At 44.3% G+C, this 22,203-nt stretch overlaps 1 protein-coding gene across 1 annotated transcript in view; it reads right to left on the bottom strand.

Moving 5' to 3' along the window:
• Positions 1-22,203, bottom strand: part of NSMF (NMDA receptor synaptonuclear signaling and neuronal migration factor) — a 742,397-nt gene that overhangs the window by 22,828 nt on the left and 697,366 nt on the right. Inside the window, exon 14 of the mRNA XM_030206612.1 lies at positions 16,740-16,815. Within this exon, the coding sequence (XP_030062472.1) occupies positions 16,740-16,815 (76 nt within the window). The remainder of the gene's footprint in view (positions 1-16,739; positions 16,816-22,203) is intronic.

Here is a 22,203-nt window from a genome sequence, read left to right as displayed (position 1 = left end):
CCGTTTATTTCCCCATCCTAATAAGCACCATTTTGGCTCTGCTGGAAATTGTGTGTCCAGAATGTGTGTTAAATGCGTGGTAACATCCCCCCAAAAGGGTTGGATAGACGGACACTCCCACCATACATGCAAAAAACTACCTGTCCCGGTCTTACACCGCCAACATTGATCGGATACCATGGGGTATATTCGTTTTAACCTGTCCGGCGTGTAATACCATCTACTTAAAACTTTGTAAGCATTTTCTTTAATTAATACACAGATAGATGCTTTTTTCACCTCCATACACACCCTTTCCCATTCCTTCACACTCATTTCAATATTTAGATCTCGCTCCCACACAGACATATAGGGTAATTTCTTCATTTTATCTCCCCTAATATACCTATAGAGTCTGGATATTCCCTTCCTCCCTCCCTCTAAGGTTTCCCATATGTTTTCCAATATCTCTCGTTCCCGTGGATCAGACTGCAACCACCCTTGCCCCCTCATAAAATGCCTAACTTGTAAATAGGCATAATGATCAGATTCTGGAAGGCCGAACTTCCTTTGAAGGGTTACAAACTCTCTTAATATCCCTTCGGACATAAGATCCCTGAATCGTTTCAAACCCTTTCGATTCCACTCCCGAAATACCCCTCCCTCTCGCCCTGCGGGGAACTCAGCTTCTTGGCTAATATAGGCTAGGGTAGAGGTTTTTACCCCCTGCTTAAATTTGTTCTTTAATACATCCCAAATACGTTGCAGGTGAGCTATGAATGGATTGTTATACCCCTGATGAGGGTTATACATCTTTTCAGATCCCCATACTCCTCGTTCCAGATTACACCAAGGCACCAAGTCTTGCTCCAAAGTAGCCACTGGCGATCTATGTCCTTTGCTCCATTCCGCCACCTGTTTTAACTGCGCTGCCTGGTAGTACCATAATATATTGGGTAACCCCCTTCCCCCCTCCTCCACGCTCCCCCACATAATTCTTTTCGAAATTCTAGCCCGCTTGCCCCCCCACGCAAACTGGGAAATATCAGATTGCAATTTACTTAGAACTGCTGGGGGAACCTCTAACGGCAACGTCTGGAAGAGGAACAACATCCGGGGAACCAGGTTCATCTTTATCACAGCTATCCTACCCCACCATGATAACAGTCCGTTTTTCCACCTGCTCATGTCTGTGCGCAGCTCCCGGAACAGTGGGGCGTAGTTCAATCCATATAGCTGCGATATTTCCCTTGGGAGCCGAATTCCTAAGTATTTAAAATTGTCCCGTGCATATCTAAAAGGAAATTTTTGCAACAAAGCCTCCAAAGAAGATTGGGACGCGTTGATGCCCAAAATTTCGGATTTATCATAATTGACTTTAAATCCTGACAACTCTCCAAAAGTTCGTATCTCATTACAAATGAGAGTTAAAGTCTCTTCCGGGTGGCTTACATAAAAGAGAATATCATCCGCAAACAAAGCTATCTTGTGCTCCCATGCTCCCAACTGGAATCCTCGTATCAGGGTTGTTTCCCTAATCTTCTGTGCTAGCGGCTCAATCGCTATAGCGAAAAGCAGAGGGGAAAGTGGACAACCTTGCCTAGTGCCTCTTTGTATCTGTACCTGCTCTGTATATCCCCCATTCACTTTTATCCGTGCCACTGGTGCTGCATATAATCCCTGAAGCCAAGTTAGAATCCCTGGGCCAAACCCCATGACCTTTAACACCTCCCATAGATAATTCCACTCCACCCGGTCGAAGGCCTTTTCTGCATCAGTTGTTAACAGCACCAAAGCCTCCTCCCGTTGTTGCACCTCCCATATGATGTTTAGAGTTCTCCGGATATTATCGGCTACTTGCCTTTTAGGAATAAAGCCGGATTGATCCTTATGAATTAACTGGGGTAGAAATATATTAATTCTTTCGGCCATTACCTTTGCCACTATCTTAATATCAATATTTATTAAAGAAATCGGCCTGTACGAGCCACATTGTGTTGGATCTCAACCTGGCTTAGGGAGGACCGAGATCCCCGCTTCATACATGCTTTTCGGCAGCGTCCCGGTCTTGAAACATTCGTTCCCTACCCTCACTAACAGCGGCCCTAATTCCCTCCCCAACAGTTTATAAAATTTGGCCGTATATCCATCTAGACCAGGTGCTTTCCCCCCCTTCAAGCCTTTGATTACTCCTTCTATCTCCTCTAACGTAATAGGTTTATCTAAATACTCCCTCTGTTGCTCTGTTAACTTATGTAGGCCCATCCCATCTAAGTATTGTTGAATTCCCTCCTTGCTGGCTCTAGTTTCTTTAGCATAAAGGGCTGAGTAATATTGAGCAAATTGTTCCCGAATCTCCTTATCCTGGTGAACCAACTGATCCCCTGCCCCCTTTATCTTGGTAATAGTACTGCCTACCCGCTTTTGTCTTAGACTTCGTGCCAACATCCTACCCGCTTTGTTACTAAACTCAAAAAACTTCTGCCTCATAAGTTTTCGGTGATATTCCATTTGACGGATTTGAATTTGCTAACTCCGCCCTACATTCTTGCAATTCCCCCCAGGTTCCATGGATTCGTCCTCCGTGATGTTGAGCTTCTAAAGTGGCCAGTCTTTGTCGCACCCTCAATTCCTGTTGTTGACCCTCTCTCTTCCGTTGACTACCTTTCCTAATCAAATGCCCTCTCACTACCACCTTCAGGGCGTCCCAAAGAATCCCATCAGAAACTTCCCCATTATCATTATGTGTTAAATATTCCTGCACCACTTCTCTAATTTCCTCACAAGCCTCTACAGTATCTAACAAGGATTCATTTAGCCTCCAAAATGTATGTCCCCGTTCTCTCCCTAATCCCTTCCAAGAGATCCAAATGGGAGCATGATCCGATTTATTTATTTATTTACGTCAATTTATATACCGTATCTTATTGCTACTGCAAGACAGAACGGTTTACAATTTATAAAAAGAAGCAATACAATAAGTACAAATTGGACAAACATTAGAACTCCAATCATTACAGGAAAGCACAGCAAACCCACAAACTAGCTACATAAGATGAAAACAATATAACTCATGATTAGTACACAGGAGAACACCGCAAATACAAAATTAAATACATAATATAATCTACACAGACAGATAATACAGTTTTGACTTAGTATATATTACAGATGCCCAATTTATAACCTTTCTTCCATTATTCTAAATTCTGATCTACATACTCGATAAAGTAGAAGGTTTTCAAAAGTTTCCGAAAATGAAAGTAAGATTTCTCAAGTCTGATCTCTTTTGGAAGGCCATTCCAAAGAGAGGGAGACAAATAGAAAAAAGCCGAATTCCGTGTAGATTCCCATCTAGCCCTAGTGAGAGGAGGAATCACTAACCTGTTGTCTGTCAGGGATCTAAGGGTTCGTGTGGCAGTGTAAGGAATAGTTAGATTTGACAGATAGTCAGGATTTAGTGTATAAAAAGCCTTATGGGTCAAAACTAAAGCTTTAAACTTAACTCTTGCTTCAACCGGAAGCCAGTGCAGTTGATGTAGCAAAGGTGTTACTCTGTCATCCCTCCGGGCCCTACAAATCATACATGCTGCAGTATTCTGTATTCTTTGTAGTCGCTTCAAGCTAGCTTGAGTGATCCCTGAATATATGATATTACAATAGTCTAAGCGTGAGGTAATATAAGCAGATGTCAACGTTTTAAGGGAATCCTTACTAATTGAATTCCTAACTGACCGAAGTCTCCTAAGATGGAAAAAAGATTTTTTCACTACGTCAGATATTTGTTCCTCGAAAGTCAGAGCAGAATCAATTATAACCCCAAGGTATCTAAAAGATTTAACTGTAGGGATGTTCTTGCCAAATAGCATAGGTACCACTGCTGGACATGTGCCCTGTCCTACTATCCAAGATGTTATAGTCTTATCTGGATTTAATACTAATTGATATGTTGTGAGCCAATCTGCCACTTTATCCAGACAAATTTGTAGTGGTGTAAGATCCATATTAGATGGTTTAACATAATGAATAAGAAGAAAATCGTCCGCATAAGAATAAAAACTAATACCCATTGTTTGAATGAGAAGTGCCAAGGGACTGACATATAGATTAAACAGTAATGGGGACATGAATGGTTCCTATGCCCGAATCCCCAACCTTTCCCCATAGGTTGCGGGATCCCCAGAGTGTATCTATCCTAGTGTAAGTACGCTGTGCATGAGAATAAAAAGAATAGGTCCGCTGCCCTGGATGTTGCATCCTCCAAACATCGATCAAGTCCAGTTCCTTGACCATTCTCAATATTTTGGCCGTATTTGCCTGACCACTTCCCCTCTCGCCTTTAGAGCGGTCCAAATCTGACAATGCCCAATTGAAGTCACCCCCCAGAATTATTTCTCCTGATACAAAATGGAGCAGTTCCAACCGTAAGGCCTCAAAAAATGCGCCCTGCCCTTCATTAGGGGCGTAGATATTAACTAATGTAAGTGGTTGATTATTTAGTTTACCTTTAACCGCTATGCATCTACCCTGGCCTTCCACATATGTTTGTTCATGGACAAAGGCGACCGTATCCTTTATATAAATTGCCAGCCCCCCCTTTTTCCCCCCTCTAGGATCAGCCTGAAAATATCCAGTGCCCATATTTTTATATTGTATTAATCTTTCATCTTTCTTTTGAATATGAGTCTCTTGCAGCATAACAATATCCCAATGCATTTTATGAATTTCCCAATATATGATACTTCTTTTCTCAGGGGTATTCAAACCATTCACATTCCATGAACCCACAGTTATCCCACCCCCCTCCCTGCTCCCCCCCTGCCCCTCCCCACTCCCACTGAATCCCCTCGACTGGCCTCCAAGCTTAGATGCCAGTTAAGTCCCTAAGGAAGTGTCGTTCCGATGGGTTATCCTTCTATAATTTATCCTCCGTGCCTCCCCTCGCCCATCATCAGCCATCACATTCAATCTCCCCCTTAATCATAAATAACAGAAAAAGAAAACACTCTATGTTTCTTAACATAACTTCACCTATACTAAAGTATACATGAAACCAGACTTAGATCCGGGCATTAGCCCTGGTACAAGTAGATTTTCAAGTTTCTGCGTCTCGCTCATGCCCCTGGTCCTCATCTGTTGGGCTCCTTCTGGTACTGCCTCTGCTTCGCTGGATCCAGCCCCCAACGCCTTTGGAGATTTTGTCTTTTTGAGAGCTCTGAGGCGCCGCTGTTACCTCGGGCAAATCCGTGCAGCCTAATGACACCAATGTTTTCCATGCTTCCTCTGGTTGCAGTATTTTCTTTGCTTGACTGCCCACTGATACCAGGATGCCTCTAGGATACAACCACCTGTATCGCAAGCCGGTCTTTTGCAGATATCTAGTTATATCTTTGAAGTCTCGTCTTTTTTGTAAAGTAACTCTCGCCAAATCCTGAAAAATCTGTACCTTTACATTATTCCATTCAACTTCTCCCATAGCACGTGCTTTCCGCCATATTGCTTCTTTCACTTGGTAATCATGGAAGCAGACAACTATATCTCTGGGGAAGTCACCCCGTTGCGGTCCCAGACTTCGGTGGGCCCTATCAAGTTTTATTGTGGGCCCTTCCTGCGTCTCCTGTGAATCTTTTCCTTGATTCAAAATGAAAGCACAAATCTCTTGCACAGTCTTCTCTATATCTTTATACTGAGACTCTTCCGGCAGGCCTTTAAAGCGTAAATTACACCGCCGGGAGCGGTTTTCCAAGTCTTCTATTTGTTGCTCTATGTCCAGTCTCACTTGCTGTTCTGTATTAACTTTCTTCTTCAGAGTCTTTAATTCACCCGCTAACGCTTCTGTTCGCTCCTCAGTCTCAACTACACGGTGACCCATATCTTTTACCTCTTCCCGGAGCTCTGCTACAGCTGTCTGAATACTCTTCCTGGTATTGATCATCTCTGATTTGAGCTCTCGGAACCATCGGATGATTTCACTCCTTTCTACCTCGGCCTCACCCGCGCTGCATTCCTCCATGTCATTATCGGGCTCTTCGTCATCGTTCGGCGCCATTTTAGCTCCGCTCTGAAGGAGGGCCGCGTTCCCTCTTTTCACGGCCCGCGGCGGATCCGCCGAGTATTTGTACTTCGCCAACTTCTTTCTGGCCGCCATAGGTTGTTATAATCCTATTTCAGCGTTCGCGGAGGTGATTTTCGCGCTGTTTTCAAGGGGTAGACACTCTTTTATAACTGTAAACCCGCGGAGCTCTACAAACTAGCTACCGACTACATCGGTGACGTCACTTCCTCCCCGATGTATTTATTTTTATTAGTTGTCTGTTTCCTCGGCGGTTGGGTTTGTCCTTATTATTTTTTTCTTTCTGATGGTGGTGTTCGTGTGTGGAGATTTTACCTTTTGGTTGGTTGTTGTGTTTTTGGTCTGGTGAGTAGTTAGTAGGTTGTACGTATAGCTGTTGGATTATGGATGGGTTGGTGTTGTCGTTGGGGGTGGTCCATGCTTGGTTGAGTATGTGAATGAGGTAGATTGTTATCAGTAGCTTGTTGGTGTTCATGTTTGTAATGTAATACACTTGGAAGTAGTTATAGCCAGGCGTGAAAATCAATACATTTAGAAATAATTATGGGCAGGTGCTGAGAGCAAAGCAGTTGATACATGTAGGTTGGTCGATTTCTAGGGTTACTTACTACAGTAATTGTAACAAACATAGTAGTCATTTGGAATACATTTAGAACATTAGCAATGCATTTAGCAATACATTTAGAAACAGTTATATGCAGGTGTTAAAGCAGGGCAGTTGAGACATGTCAGGTTTTAGGGTTACTTGTTACAGTAATTGTAGCAGACATAGTAGTCATGGAGTCAGAGTGTGTTAATTATTGCTACGGCAAGGCATTCAGGAGCAATTAAAAGCAGAATATCTAATAGTCTATTGGAGTGCATTTGAGTCCTCTATTTTTAGTAAATCATTAAAGACAGACATTGGGAGGCATTATGAGGCAGTACATCTGCAAGGCATTTAGCTGTAGTTAAGGATTGGCTGATGTGTGCCGTTATAATAAAGGGCATTTCAAAAGGGCCTTTAAGTATAGGCAGAGCCTAAATAAACGGATAGCTTACTGTGATAGAAAGGCACTGGTGGTGCGGAAATTATTATTCCGGTCGCGTTAGGTTTTCAAGCGAGTTCCCGCTTTGCAGTTCTTTGTTTTTCTCCATTCCATGAGGCAGTGTTGATGAGGTTGCTGTGGGGTTTTCGGTCTTACCACCATTGGTCCAAGTAGCTGGGGGGCGATGTGGGGCAGTTCAGGGTGTCGGTCTGGTCTGAGTGGGATCGATTTTGTCTTGGCTCCGGCGCTAGTTTCTATAGGGAGTTCACCTGTTTCCCTTCTTGGGCGACTTTGAGTTGATGTTGGTCCGTCAGCTGGGTTTCCCCCACTTCAGGCCTCATCCGTGATGGTCGCCACTTTGGACAGCGAGGAGATCGGCTGTATCCTGCCTTCCGTCCCTCAGTGGCAGCTGGGCAACGGGTAAGGTTTGCTCGTGGCTCTTGGCCGTTCAGGATCACGTGGCTCTCGGGTCTCTCGATCGTCTCCCCGGGGCTGCACGGGTTGCGGTTTCATCCAAGGATGGTGTTCACCTCCTTGAGGATGATTGGGCGCACCCGTTAGCGAGTCTCCGAAGGGACGGCTCGGATCGCTCAGCTCATCACGCTCGGCCAGGTCGCAGGCAGGGATGCCCGAGTCCGTCTTGCCCTCTCGGCCTGGGTGGTTAACCGCTCAGGTGTGCCGTTTTCCCCGCGTGCCGCTCGGGTAGGGACCACCACCACCTGTCCAGCGAAGGTTCAAGGTAGGGCTGGGCGTCCGTGTAGTGATTGATACTGGAGACACTTGTCGGTTTGGGTTGCGATGCCGAGGCTGGCGATGGCCTGGGCAGGCCGACTCGACCTGTGCGGCGGCTCCAGCAGCTTTGCGAATTCCTCGCTTGCCGCTTTGCGGTTTTCCCGTCTATTACCCGGAATTCTGTTGCAGCCTGGGGTCAAGCCGGTTCAGGGGTTCTCTTGGCTTGGGCACTCCTCGTAAAGTTCCGAGGACTAGGTATTTTTTATTTTTGTTTTTGCCCACCGCGTGGTCGGGCTTACCTCTGGCCGTGTTCAGAGCTGTCCCGGTCGGTGTAGGGCTTGGAGTAGTTTCCCGAAGCCGTGAACTGCGGCTCCAACCTGGCCACCTCTGTTATCTGATTGCAGTCTCCTGGGCTTTTCTTCGACTCACAATTCGGAGTATTAGAGGGCTAGGTCCCATCCAGATATTCTCTCGGTTCGGGAGCTCTTCACTAGAGCTCCTGTCCGTCGGCCATCTTGCCAGTAGTATGGATGGGGAACAGAGAGAGGAGAAATAAAGATGGAGGGGGGAGATACTGGAATGCATATGTAAAAAGAAAAGAGGAACACACAGGCAGAAGGGAAAGAAAAGGCAGGCAGTGGATGGAAGGGGCAGAGAAAGCTGGCAGACACCATATGAAAAGGGGAAAAGGGCAGACAGTGGATGGAAGGGGCAGAGAAAGCAGACAGACCCTGGATGAAAGGGAGAGAGAAAGAGAGCAGATGCTGGATGGAAGGGAGAGAGTGAAGAGAAGACGAGGAAAGCAGAAACCAGAGACAACAAAGGTAGAAAATTTTTTTTTTAATTTGCTTTAGAATAAAGTAGTATTCTAGCTGTGGTGATAAATAGAAATGAAAATAAGGTGATCTTTTTATTGGACTAATTTTAATACAGTTTTGACCAACTTTCAGAGACCAAAACCTCCATCCTTAGGTCAGCACAGGACCGTAACAGCAGTAATGACCTGAGGAAGGAGGTTTTGGCCTCTGAATGCTAATTGAAAAAGTATTAGTCCAATAAAATGGTAATCATCTTATTTTCTCTGTTTTGTTTTATTTCTATTTTTTAATTTGTAAAGTGGTGATTGGTGTTTGTCAGTTTTTTTTTTCAAATTTATGTCTGCTATCTTTATATTTTGCACAGTACTAGGGATATGCATCACTGTTTCTGTGGTGTTGCATTGAATGTGGAATCTGGCCTCTTGGGGGTTCAGTTTAATTTTTGTCTATATATTTCTATTTTAGTTTGTGGTTACTTATTCTATACTTGGTGAGGATATATCTGTGTTCTATGTATTTTTGATGACTTATACTGTGCCAAAATTGAAATTTGAAAACTCTTATCTCTATCTGGTCGTTAATAAAAGGAGCTCATTGTGAATACCATCCACCCTAAATTGATGTTTTGTGGCTGTACATGAGAATTGTGATATGATACATTGTTTCATATTGTTGACGGTCTGTGATGTTGTCCATATGGGTGGTATATTGGTGTATTAGGGTCTGCCCAGTGTAATATTTATGGTACAGTAAGGTTCTGAGTGTGTTTTTGCACATGTTTGTGCATAGTGTTTTGCAGTTGAGCTATTGTGGTTAGGATATACTTTGAGCAACCACTTTATTCTTTGATATATGATACATATCTAAATTTAATAAAAGGTATTAATTGTGACTATTTTATTTTTACTTATTTTTTTTCTGTGTGTTGTCAGACAATTATGGATGTAAACTCCATCCCTGGCCCCACCTATAACCCCGCCCCCATTAGCCTCCCCAAACAGTTGGGCCACCAACCGCCTATGCCATAACCCCCCCCCCCCCCCCCCAAAAAAAAAAACAAAAAAAAAACTGTACACCACTACCATAGCCCTTAGGGGTGGAGGGCACCTAGATGTGGGTACAGTGGGTTTCTGTTGGGTTTTGAAGGGCTCACATTTACCACCACAAGTGATAACAGGTAGGGGGGGTGGGCCTGGGTCCGCCTGCCTGAAGTGCACTGCACCCGCTGAAACTGCTCCAGGGACCTGCATACTGCTGCGAGGTACCCGAGTAGGACATTTGAGGCTGGCACAAAATATTTTTAAAGTTGTTTTTTTGAGGGTGGGAGGGGGTTAGTAATAATTGGGGGAGTAAGGGGAGGTCATCCCCGATTCCCTCCGGTGGTCATCTGGTCAGTTCGGGCACCTTTTTGACGCTTGGTCGTAAGAAAAAAAGGGACCAAGTAAAGTCGGTCAAGTGCTCGTCAGAGACGCCCTTCTTTTTTCCCATTATGGGTCGAGGATGCCCATGAGTAAGGCATGCCCAAGTCCAGCCTTCGCTATGCTTCCAACACGCCCCCCGGGAACTTTGGTCATCTCCGCGACGGAAAGCAGTTGGGTACGCCCAAAATCGGCTTTCGATTATGCCGATTTGGCCGACCCTGGGAGAAGGATGCCCATCTCCCGATTTGTGTCGAAAGATGGGCGCCCTTCTCTTTCGAAAATAAGCCTGATAGTAAACTGTATTTTGTGCAGCTGCTGCTGGGAACATCTTGCATCCCTAATTTTGTAACTGTGGTTCACAACCTTTTTTTTCAGTCACCTGACAGATGCTCACATGTGTGACTCATTGGCATTTTGAGTATTTATTTATTTGTGACATTTGTATCCCACATTATCCCAAACAAGTTTGAGTTCAATGTGGCTTACAATAAACAGTATAGGATAAAATAAAGAATAATGCATAAGAAAGTAATTTGTTGTAAGAATCCAATTTTACAATACAATATCATAAACATACTGGGATAGCTATGGATGTTTAACATTTAGAAAATCTATTATGAATGAGAAATTGTACATGAAGCAAAGAGAAAGTTAATGGTAAATAGAGTAATAACCAATTTAGGAAATAATTAATTGTTTGAGATTTGGTTGTTCTTTGTGAGGGTTTGTCTGAATAGGAACGATTTGAGGATTATGCAGAATCTAGCATATTCCTGTATATTTCTTATTTTGGGTGGTAAGGAGTTCCACCATTTGGTTCCTCAGTAAGTGAAATCTGCATAGTGGACAGTTTTGTAGATCACTTTTTTGCAATTTGGGAGCTGTAGTCTGAGATAGTTTCTTGCCTCATATTTAGTGTTTCTTTGAGGTAAGTTTATTAATGGTACCATATAGTCTGGAGGTGTGCCATTTAGTATTTGAAGGATAAAGGTACATAATTTGAAGGTGATTCTCGCTTTGATGGGAAGCCAGTGTAATTTGATTAATAAAGGGGAGGCACTTTCAAAATGAGAGATTTTATATATGAACCTGGCTGTAGTGTTTTGAGCTGTTTGGAGTTTTTTCAATAGGTACTCCTTACAGCCAGCATATATGACATTACAATAATCGAATTGGGATTCAGAAAAGCATTGAAGACCCATCTATTCAAGAAAGCCTATCCTAACAATTCAACCAACTAAAGCGTGCCCACATGATTCTTACCAACGAGTGTTTATATTGTTCATGTTTTCCTTAATTCTTTTGCTATCCCTAATCTTTTCCTCTTCATCTTCCTAAGCCTACCTTCTAACGCCCATTTCCTTCTACACCTAATTCCTCCTATGTTCAATTTATTTATCCATTAACCCCATTATTAGTAAGTTTACTACAAATTGTATATTTATTGTTACTGTGTAAGCCGCATTGAGCCTGCCATGTATGGGAAAGCGCAGCCCGGGGTACAAATGTAATAAATAATAATGTTAATGATTGTACCAATAGTCTGAATGTTTCTGATGAGAAATAGGGTCTGATCCTTTTTAGTTTCCAAAGAGACCTGAAAGATTTTGTGATTACTGAGGAAACTTAAGTATCAAATGTTAGTCTATAATTATACCTAGAATTTTCAGATTATTGTCAATGGGGAATGAAGTGCTGTCAATTGTGAAACTGTTGTAGTCATTTTGGTCAAATAGGCTGGTAATTTTATTTATTTATTTAGATTTTGCTCACACCTTTTTCAGTAGTAGCTCAAGGTGAGTTACATTCAGGTACACTGGATGTTTCTCTGTCCCAGGAGGGCTCACAATCTAAGTATGTACCTGAGGCGATGGAGGGTTAAGTGACTTGCCCAAGATCACAAGGAGCAGCAGTGGGATTTGAACCGGCCATTAATGACCATGAATTTAGTTTTTTCTTTATTTAGCTTTAGTTTGGATTCTGAGGCCCAGGTTTCCATCAAATTTAAGCCTAGCTTTGCCTTTTGTAAGATGTCTTTAATGTTCTTTTTAAAGGTTATGTAATATGTTAACATTGTCAGCATATATGAATGTTTTGAATCCTGCTGTTTCTAGTCTGTTACTTAGTGGTGACATTACATTAAACAGAATGGGCGATAATGGAGAGCCTTGAGGGATGCCACAGTCTGGTGACCAAGGAGAGGATAAGGTTCATTTCATTTTCACTTTGTAAGATTTTGATTTCAGGAATCCTTTAAACTATTTGTGGACTGTGTCACATACCATAGTTGTCTAGTATGTTTAGTAGGATATGCTGCTCTACTACATCAAATGTGCTAGACATATCGAACTGCATTATTAAGATCTTAGACCCTATGCTAATTTCTTTTCTGAGATTTGATACTAGGGTAGTAAGGACAGTGTCGGTCCTATAGCATGGTATGAAACCTGATTGCAATTTGTGTAGTAGTTATAGTTTGTTCTGCTACTATTCCTTCCATCACCTTTATCATCAAAGGAATGGAGGCTACTGGTCTGTAGTTTGTTACATCAGTTATGGTGATTGAATTGTTTTTTGGAATTGGTGTCTGGTTTAGAGAGGCCACTTTCTCCCTGTTCTGAATACTGGAAAGTGCTCTCCCAATGGCCTGACAGTATAATTTTTTTTTTAGTTAAATGCAGTGCGTTTTTACTAGCATAAAAGGTGCCGGTACTCAAATGCTAGACCACCCTTCAGGGGTGGGGTGATCACTGAGGGACCCACCCCACAACAGCCAAGCCCCCTGCAACCAGTCACAGAATCTATGACAAGGCATAATTGGTGTGTAGAGCCTGAGCTCTTTCATTTAAAACTTGGGGTCCATGGGTCAATTTTAGCAGACAATGGAAAAGGTGCTGATACTCAGTACCCCCTCAAAATAAAACCCTGGTTAAATGTAAACATGCCCTCCATCTTATGTCATCTGACTAATAGCAACAAATCTTTCCACATTGTTAAATAGAAAATCTGAAATCCTAACTCAACATATATTATTATTATTATTAACATTATGTAGCAAACCTACCATAAAACAGTAACACTAATTCCTATGATTCAAACAACTTGAGCCCTACCTATGAATAGAACCCAGAACACCCACACACCTACTACTGGTAAAACAGAACATGTAAACAGAATACCACACTTCGGTCACAGACAAATGCAGAACAAGGGATCACAAATAAGAAATAGAAAAAATAGACAAAAACTGAACTAGGAATCAAACTAGGCTTGTACCATAACATGGGAGAAAAAAAAACAGACATGCATTTCCTTTTTACTGAACAAAATACAAAGGCATCCACGATACACATTCCCCATAGCTAACATATTGTACTTAAATGCAAAATAAAGCACTATTCTACCATTGCTGTCTGATCATTTTATTTTTTTTAAGCATGCTGCTCCCAGTTTCTCTTTTCTCCTTTCCTGTCTTCTGCTCTCTTTCCAGTATGTGCTGTCCATTTGTCCATTCTCCAGTTTCCTCCTGTCTTCCTCCTTTTCCTCACTTCACCTCCATCCTTATGGGCCACCAAATCCGTGTCTCCTCTCTCTCCCTTCATCTCCACCCTTATGGCCCTGCATTTTCTTGTTCCTTCTCCCTCCACCCCCATAATCCAGCATCATTCTGCCTCTCCTACACCCCTATTATCCAGCAGCTTCATGTCCCCTCTCTCCCCGCCAGGGTCCAGCAGGTCTGTGCTTCCTCTCATCCCTCCACCCCTATAGTCCATCAGCTCCATATCCCCTCTTCCTTCACCACTCCTATGGTCCAGCAGCTTTGTGTCCCCTCTCTTCCCACATCTGTAGTATGGCAACTGTGTCCCCTCTCTCTTATGGTCCAACAGCTTCATGTCCCCCCCCCACCCTCTATGGTCCAACACCTCCTTGTCCTCTCGCCTTCTCTTATGATCCAGCAGCTCCATATCACCTCTCCCCCACCACCCCTATAATCCAGCAGCTCACTGTCCCCTATCCCACAACCACCCTTATAGTAACTCCATGTCTTCTCCCCTTCCCTTATGATCCAGCAGCTCCATTTCCCCTATCCCTTATGGTGCAACAGCTCTTGTGTCCCATCTTCCCTTCCTGTATGGTCCAGCAGATCCATGTCCTCTTCCCCCCCACTTCTATGGTCCAGCAGCTTTGTGTCCTCTCTCCCCTCCACCCCTATAGTCCAGCAGCTCTTTGTCCCCTCTCCCACACCCCTCAAAAAGTTCAGCATCTGTTCTCAGGGCAGAGGCTGGCAGAGATGAGCACAGGCACAGGAAGTAGCCCAGCAGAGGAGACCCGCTACACTAACCCTAACACCGCACTCCTTCCCAGGTTGTGCAGGCAGCAAACCGTGCACAGCAGGGTTTTCATTTCCAGCAAAAGTGAACGTTTGTAAGTGTGGTTTGCTGCTTGGACAGTCCGAGAAGGAGTGCAGGTTAGGGTTAGTGTAGCTGTGTCTCCTCCACTGGGCTGCTTCCTGCACTCTCCTCTCCCAGCACTTGTACAAACCAACTAGGTGCTTGCAACACACCGGTTGAGAACCACTGTTCTACAACAAAGTACCTATTTTAAGACATCATGAATATGCCTATTTAGAGCTTACTCCATTAAGAAAAGTAGCTGCCTTCTTTTCTTTACAGAATACTAGCGTAACTGGGCAATTACACAACTGTTTGTTTTTGTTTTTTTTAAGTCTGAGCATTTATGCCAGCAAAAGAACTAGTGTAAATGCTTGTACCTAGATTGTGAAAGTTCACATATAAATCATAGTATTCTGTAAGTTACACACCCATGTGCCCTGTTCATGATGTCCCAGCCTCCATGAATGCCCACCTGCAAAGTATGCACCATCAAATATTACAGAATAGCACACAGCCAAAATTGTCATTTATACATGTATGTGTTCACATTCATACGTAAATATCTGGAATATTGGCATTTATGTGTGGCTTCTTATAGAATTAGCCCCTACATTTAGGTGCCATATACATGCATGTATGCATTTATATGCATACATATCAATACACCATTATTCTATAACTATGCGCATATCTCTGATAGTGTGGTTTGCAGGTGGGCATACACATCAATGGCATCTGGGCAGTGTGTAGGTTGAGTGCAAAGTTATATGTGCATCTCCAGAATATAGGTACACAAACATACCAGCTCTATGGCTGGCATAAATGCTTGCGTCTAAATGCATATGCTTGTATATATCCAGTTACACTAGTCCTATATAATAATTCTCAACACCAACGTTCTAATGTGTCTGCCTGTGTCCGTGGGTCCTTCGGAGTTGCTGAGCTAGGCTCCGTAGCCAGACTGACGTCACTCACAGCTGATTCCCAGGCAGGGGGAGGAGTAGGGAAACACGCGGAGTAAGGGGCAGGGAGCGGTGCATCAAACAACGACCCTCCTTTCCTCTGCCCCCCCCTCCAGCCACCCATGTCCTGCGACCCTCCGCTCCCCCTGCCCCCCCTCCAGCCACCCATGTCCAACGACCCTGCTCTCTCACCTGTCCCTCCTTCATCCACCCAGGTTGTGTAACCAATTCTTTGGGGCAGGCAGGAAAGATCACTGGTCCTGCCTGCCCGCTGCTGGCACTGGTGCTGACGCTCCCCCGCTGCCGGACCGCTGTTCAAAATGGTTGCCGATACTTACAAGGACGGCCTCCAAGACTTCAGCAGAAGTCTTGCGAGTCCGCCATTGGAAGTCTCGGCGGCCATTTTGAACAGCGATCTGGCAGCGGGGGAGCGTCGGCAGCGGGCAGGCAGGACCAGGGATCTTTCCTGCCTGCCCCGAAGAATTGGTTACACAACCTGGGTGGATGAAGGAGGGGCAGGTGAGAGAACAGGGTCGTTGGACATGGGTGGCTGCAGGGGGGGCCAGGGGGGGTCCTGAGACCAGAGAGGTGGGGGTGGAAGGGGGGCTTCAAACCATAAAGGGAAGGGGGAGGGGGCACATACTCACTGTCTCTCACACACACTCTCTCTGACACACACTCTGTCTACCACACTCTCGATCTCTCACACACACTCACTCTCAAACATACACTCCGAGGAAAACCTTGCTAGCGCCCGTTTCATTTCTGACAGAAACGGGCCTTTTTTACTAGTATTCTATAAAGGAAAGTAGGTCCCTACTTTCCTTTATAGAATGTGAGCCAATCAGGTGCCCTCTGGGTGCATATATATACAGGTGCACAGTTACAGAATTATCCACCAAGTGGGTACCTGAGGCAATTTGAGATAGAGCGACTTACCCAACTTCACAAGGAGTGTCAGATTAGAACCCTGCTTTCCCTTGTTCTCAGCCCATTCTTCTATTAGACCACTTCCTCTCCACTGCATTGAGGCCGGGAGCTTCACAATGAAGAATAGTACTACATTACTGCTCATATGCAGCAATGAAACTTTCCATCCCAGGAAAAAGTCATCTTGACATCGGCAGAACATTCTATACCACCTCATTAATGACCCTTCACTGCCTTTCCCTCTGTTGGGTTGCTTTTGGGAATATCTGAAGCCAGTGGTCAAACCCAATCTATAATTACAGTTCTAGTAGAAGTCAAGCAGAGAGACTCTCTGAATATGTGATGAGAACTGCCCATTGGTTCATGAAAATGCTTCACACAGCTGTGATTGCACAAAATTACCTTGAGCAGAAAGCTCCAAGGGGGACTCAAACATGATCCTGTATGGACTCATAAGATTCTTCAGATTCTGAAAAAGCTGGAACAAAAAGAAGATGAACAGCTAGAGTTACAAATACATGCTACCATATTACAGCACACTAACACTGTTAACATGCATTAGTCATGGCAGGTCCTATTTTATGCAATGGGACCTAGTTAATAATGTGCGTTAACAGTGTTAGTGTGTGCTAACAGTAATGTACGTTAGTAACTCTAGCAATAAAACATCTTGGAAAGATTATTCATATCATTGAGGCAGCTTGCTATTTATTAATCTGCTCCTTCCCTGCCCCAATCAATATTATTACTTATGATTATAGCCAGAAGGTAAGCTACAGACATATTTCAGTGTATTCTGGTAGACACACAATTCTATGCAATCCAATATGTTAAGTAAGGGGTGAAGCTTGGTAAGTTGTACGATGCCATGTGCCAAAATATTCTGAGGGCAATTTCAGACATCCACTTAGGGGCAAAATCCTCAGGTTCTTTTTTCCCCACTTTGTATCTAATCTCAATGAAAAAGCAAGTATGTGCTTTCTCTTATGAAACTTGACACAGATACAAAAGTGCCCACATACATTTTCACTTGGTTTTTGTGCAGTTAGATTTTCTACAGAAAATAATATAAGCAGACTTGAAAATACAGTCTATGGATTCTATTTACTAAATGTAAGTTAACAGCACTAATTTGCGTTAAGAGCTCGGTAGTGTGTGGTTATTAAATAGACGCCATTATGATTTTACTTAACATTATTTCATATACACTGTATCACAACATGCATGAACTGGTTAATGTACGTTAGTAAATAATGCTCGAAGTACATTATTTCAAATTTTAACCCAAAAAAGTCCTAAAAACACCTCCCCTAAAAATAAGGGCATTGGTCCATAATGGGAATAATTTTATAAGAGGGTGTTTATGTTGAAAGGCGAAAACAAGCACAATTTTAAGTCTATTTTATAAAGTCAATATAAATGCCTATGTGCCTTTATAAAATAGGCTCCCAGAACTATCCTAACAGTGCACAAATTCACACATACAAATTTACATTGACTCAAAAGACAGTAACAACATAATAAATGATAGCAGATAAAGATTAGCATGGTTCATCCAGTCGGCCCAGATATGTTTAAATATGTGCGTGGACTCTGCATGTTCCTATCTGCGTACTTTATAAAATATGCATTCATATTGCAACTCTGCTTTGGAAATGCTGACAGGTTGCATAAAAGTAGGTGCACACTTTCCTTGCACCTACTTTTGACATGTATATGGACGTGAAGTTTTATAAGAGCCTTTCTCCACATGAAAAACTCTTTACAAGTGGAAAAACCTTCATAAAAACTACCCCCCACTGTGCTTAATTTTATTTGAAGGAACACAATGTGCAGTTGACCTGTGCGTAACTAACTGAAAATTAAATGTGGGGCCCTTTTACTAAGCTGTGTTAAGCAAATGGCGTGGACTTTACTGTATGTTAAACATTAGCGCAGACCTTGTCTAACACATTAAAAGAGCCAGCGCAGTAAAAAAAACCTTCACTAGCTGCTAAATGTGGGACTAGGTGGTTGCATGAGAACGATCTGGATGTTGTGGATAAATGATAGGTGGTGACAGCAACTGGAACGCACATTACCACATGCTAGCTATCACTACTGCCAAGAGCACAGCTACATTTAACAAAACCACTTGGTGGCATTAAGAGCAACCACATTATGGGTAGTCTGGTAGTGTGGTTGCTCTACAGAAACACCACACAGCCCTTCTGATCCCTCGTCTCAACATTGTATTGCCATTCTGATCCCTCCTTACACTGCATAGCCCACCCCATCCCTGCCTGCAAACTATGTCCCTGAAAACAAGCCCCGCCCCATGTAGTGGAAATAGTCTAGAATATAGTCCATTGCCCTCTGGCTTACACTATTAGAACATTTGCTGTCCCTTAATTGATAACAGTGATCATAATATGATCAGATTTGAAATTAGCTTTGGAGTAAGTATACACAGGAAATCCAATATGTTAGTGTTTAACTTTCAACAAGGAGACTATGATAAAATGAGAAGAACGGTGAGAAAACTTAGAGGAGTGGCTGCGAGGGTCAAAAATTTACATCAGGCATAGATGTGGTTCAAAAATACCATCCTGGAAGCCCAGGCCAAATATATTCTGCATATTAAAAAAGGACGGAAGACCAAACGACAACCGGCATGGTTAAAAAGTGAGGTGAAGGAAGCTATTAGAGCTAAAAGAAAATCCTTCAGAAAATGGAAGAAGGAACCGATTGAAAATAAGAAACAGCATAAGGAATGTCAAGTCAAATGCAAAGCGCTGATAAGGAAGGCAAAGAGAGACTTTGAAAAAAAAAATTGCGTTGGAGACAAAAGCACATAGTAAAATATTTTAAAGTATATTAAAAAAAAAAGAAGCCGGCAAAGGAATCTGTTGGACCGCTAGATGACCGAGGGGTAAAAGGGGCAATCAGGGAAGACAAAGAGGGGCATTATCGAATGGCGCCGGCCAAATAGATGGGCGGCCATCGCTATGGCCGGCTCCGTGAAACAGAGGAGCAAACCGTATTTTCGAATGAGATGGCCGGCCATAAGGGCGGCCATAGATATACCATTATCGCGGTAGAAGCCGGCCAAATTAAATCCGGCTAAAGCATAGCAAAAAGGCCGCCATTAAACATTCCGTTATTACGGTTCAAACCGGCCAAATCAGGGACGGCCAAAGTATACGAAGAATACGGTAGTGGTGACAAATAATACGTTACTGTACTTGACAGTTTTCACTGTTCCTTAAATGTTCCCTCTATCTGGATGTTCGCAACTACATGCAGTGTGCTTGTAGAACATGCAGGTATGGGAAATATATTGTGGATGAAGTTCGCATATTTGATAATGATCCATAAATGAAAAATCCCATATAAGGAAAACTCCACACGTAGACCCCGCACACATGACGACCATGCGTCATAGCCGGCCATGCGTCATAGCCGGCCATGTGGATGTGCACGTACTAGCCTATCCATATATGGAATGGCGAACCATATATGGAGCCTAAGGCCGGCCATCACGACATGGCTGGCCATATAAGGCGAGGCACGTTTTCTTGTATTCAATTAAAAATATGGCGATGAGAAGGGAGCCCAACTTCTCTGTGGCAGAAAACCTGCTATTGGTGACCCTGTGCCTAAGGCACAGGCGTGTTCTGTTCCCCAGGCACCACCATCTGCCCCCCAGGAATCGGTGCATACAAACCTGGGGTTACATCAGAGACCAGATAGAGAGGTAGGTGTCCCCCCCCTCCCTCCTGCAGCTATACATCTAAGAGCTCCCTCAGCAGTGTAACCACAAACTCTAGTCTGCATTCAAGGGTCATCACTGATACGTATACATGCCCATTCATTAATAGAATCCAGGTAGTAGAAATAAACAACATTCCCACATCCCTACAATACTACACACAAAAATTTCTCTGTCCTCACGTCCACCTGTATGACATCATCTGTACGAATGTTATGTCCCCCCCCCCCAAGAAGTGTTCAGAATGTCTTCTATTTGATGTATAAATGATTATTTGTGTGCTGAAGGCAAGAAGACCCATCCCCTAACGCCTGGTTTACAAACTTATATCTTGCAGAAGATTTGGCATCAGGAGGGACTTGGAGTCCCTCCGGCGTAGGTGCTGCCGCATCCGGCTGCAAAGGCCCGACATGATCCGGGCCATGAGACGGCGGATCAGAGATCAGCGTAAGTATTATAAACAGGGCACCTGTACTCATTTCTAAATGACTTCATAATGCATATGTCCTGTACAATATCACGTTCCAAGTGGCTAATAGGCAACTAGTAGGTCAAAACACCTCTGTCCCAGATCAAGGCCTGAGGTTGCTGCTACCCTCCCATGAGTGTGGCTGCAACTTCCAACTCACCTGTTCTGAGATGAGATGAATGAGATGACATGCCTCACTTCTGTATCCCCCTTTCTGGGGTGGATACTCGTTCATGGTAGTGCTGCCTCTGGTCCTACTCTTACTGGATGTCATTGCCTCATATTAAAGTGATGCGCTCCCCCCCCCCCAAACAAAAATAAAGGAAACCCCAAAATGGTCAGCCAAGCAGAATCACAAATCATTATGCAAACATGCTGCTCATCAATGAGTGTGGTCTGCCTGTGTAGTCTGAGTCAGACCAGCATCCAGGGTTCCCTGTCATCTCATCTCATGCATCTCACACCCCATCCCCTGCCTCAGGCCAGCCAGCTCCTCAGGCCAGCTACGTAAGCTATGTTGGATGTGCTGATCTCAAACACAATCCTGTTACATACACAGGGCGGCAGCAGGAGGAGGGCCAGGAGCAGGTGGAGGGCCAGGAGACGGAGGAGGAGGCCCTGGAGACAGAGGAGGAGGCCCAGGAGGAGGAGGGCCAGGAGACGGAGGAGGAGGCCCAGGAGGAGGAGGCCCTGGAGACGCAGGAGGAGGCCCTGGAGACGCAGGAGGAGGCCCAGGAGGAGGAGGGCCAGGAGGAGGACGCCTGGGCAGACATGCCTCCCCTTGAGGGAGATGATGAGAGGCCCACCCCCCCCCTGCAGTCTCCACCCCATCCCCACCCCCATCCCCAGCCCCAATCCTACCCCCATCCCCAGCCCCATCCCTTGCCCCAGTACTGCACCTCCTGCAGCAACTGGTTGATGGCCAAACCCAGTTGCTGTAGGAGGTGTCAGCAATGAGGCAGGAGATGGGGGCAATGCAGCAGGCTAATGAGCAGCACCTTAGCGCAGTGAGAGTGCTCCTGGTGCTGCTCATTAGCCTGCTGTGCACGGCCATTGCGGGTGGACGACGTGGGCACCATTGAGGGACATTTGGGGGGTGAGGGAGGGGGGAAATATTGTACAGTTTGATTGCATTGTTACATTTGAATACACATTTGATACTTTTGATATAACAGGGTGTGTGTCTCTCTTTGTGCACTACATATTTTCAAATGCTGGGGTTGATGTGAGAGGAGGCAGCAATATGAATTGCATGACAGGTGACCTGTGACAGATAAACGTTGGTACATAGGTGTGATGTGTGGCCATACAGAAGGCCACCTGTTCCAACCAAACTGCATGGCTGTATGGTAAGGTGGGAGGCTGGGTGGGCGTTTCTGTTGAGGAACACAAATGCCCATCCAGACTCTACCCCCCCCTTACCATAAAGCCCCACAGCACAGAGTTGGGTAAATAAAGCGAATGCTACATACCTGTAGAAGGTATTCTCCGAGGACAGCAGGCTGATTGTTCTCACTGATGGGTGACGTCCACGGCAGCCCCTCCAATCGGAAACTTCACTAGCAAAGGCCTTTGCTAGTCCTCGCGCGCCCATGTGCACAGCGCATGCGCGGCCGTCTTCCCGCCCGAAACCGGCTCGTGCCGGC

The sequence above is a fragment of the Microcaecilia unicolor genome, chromosome 6 (genome assembly GCF_901765095.1).
Source record: "Microcaecilia unicolor chromosome 6, aMicUni1.1, whole genome shotgun sequence".
NCBI classification, from domain to species: Eukaryota; Metazoa; Chordata; class Amphibia; order Gymnophiona; family Siphonopidae; genus Microcaecilia; species Microcaecilia unicolor.
Note: the sequence above shows the minus strand (reverse complement) of the source record. Positions and strands in the feature narration are given on the sequence as shown.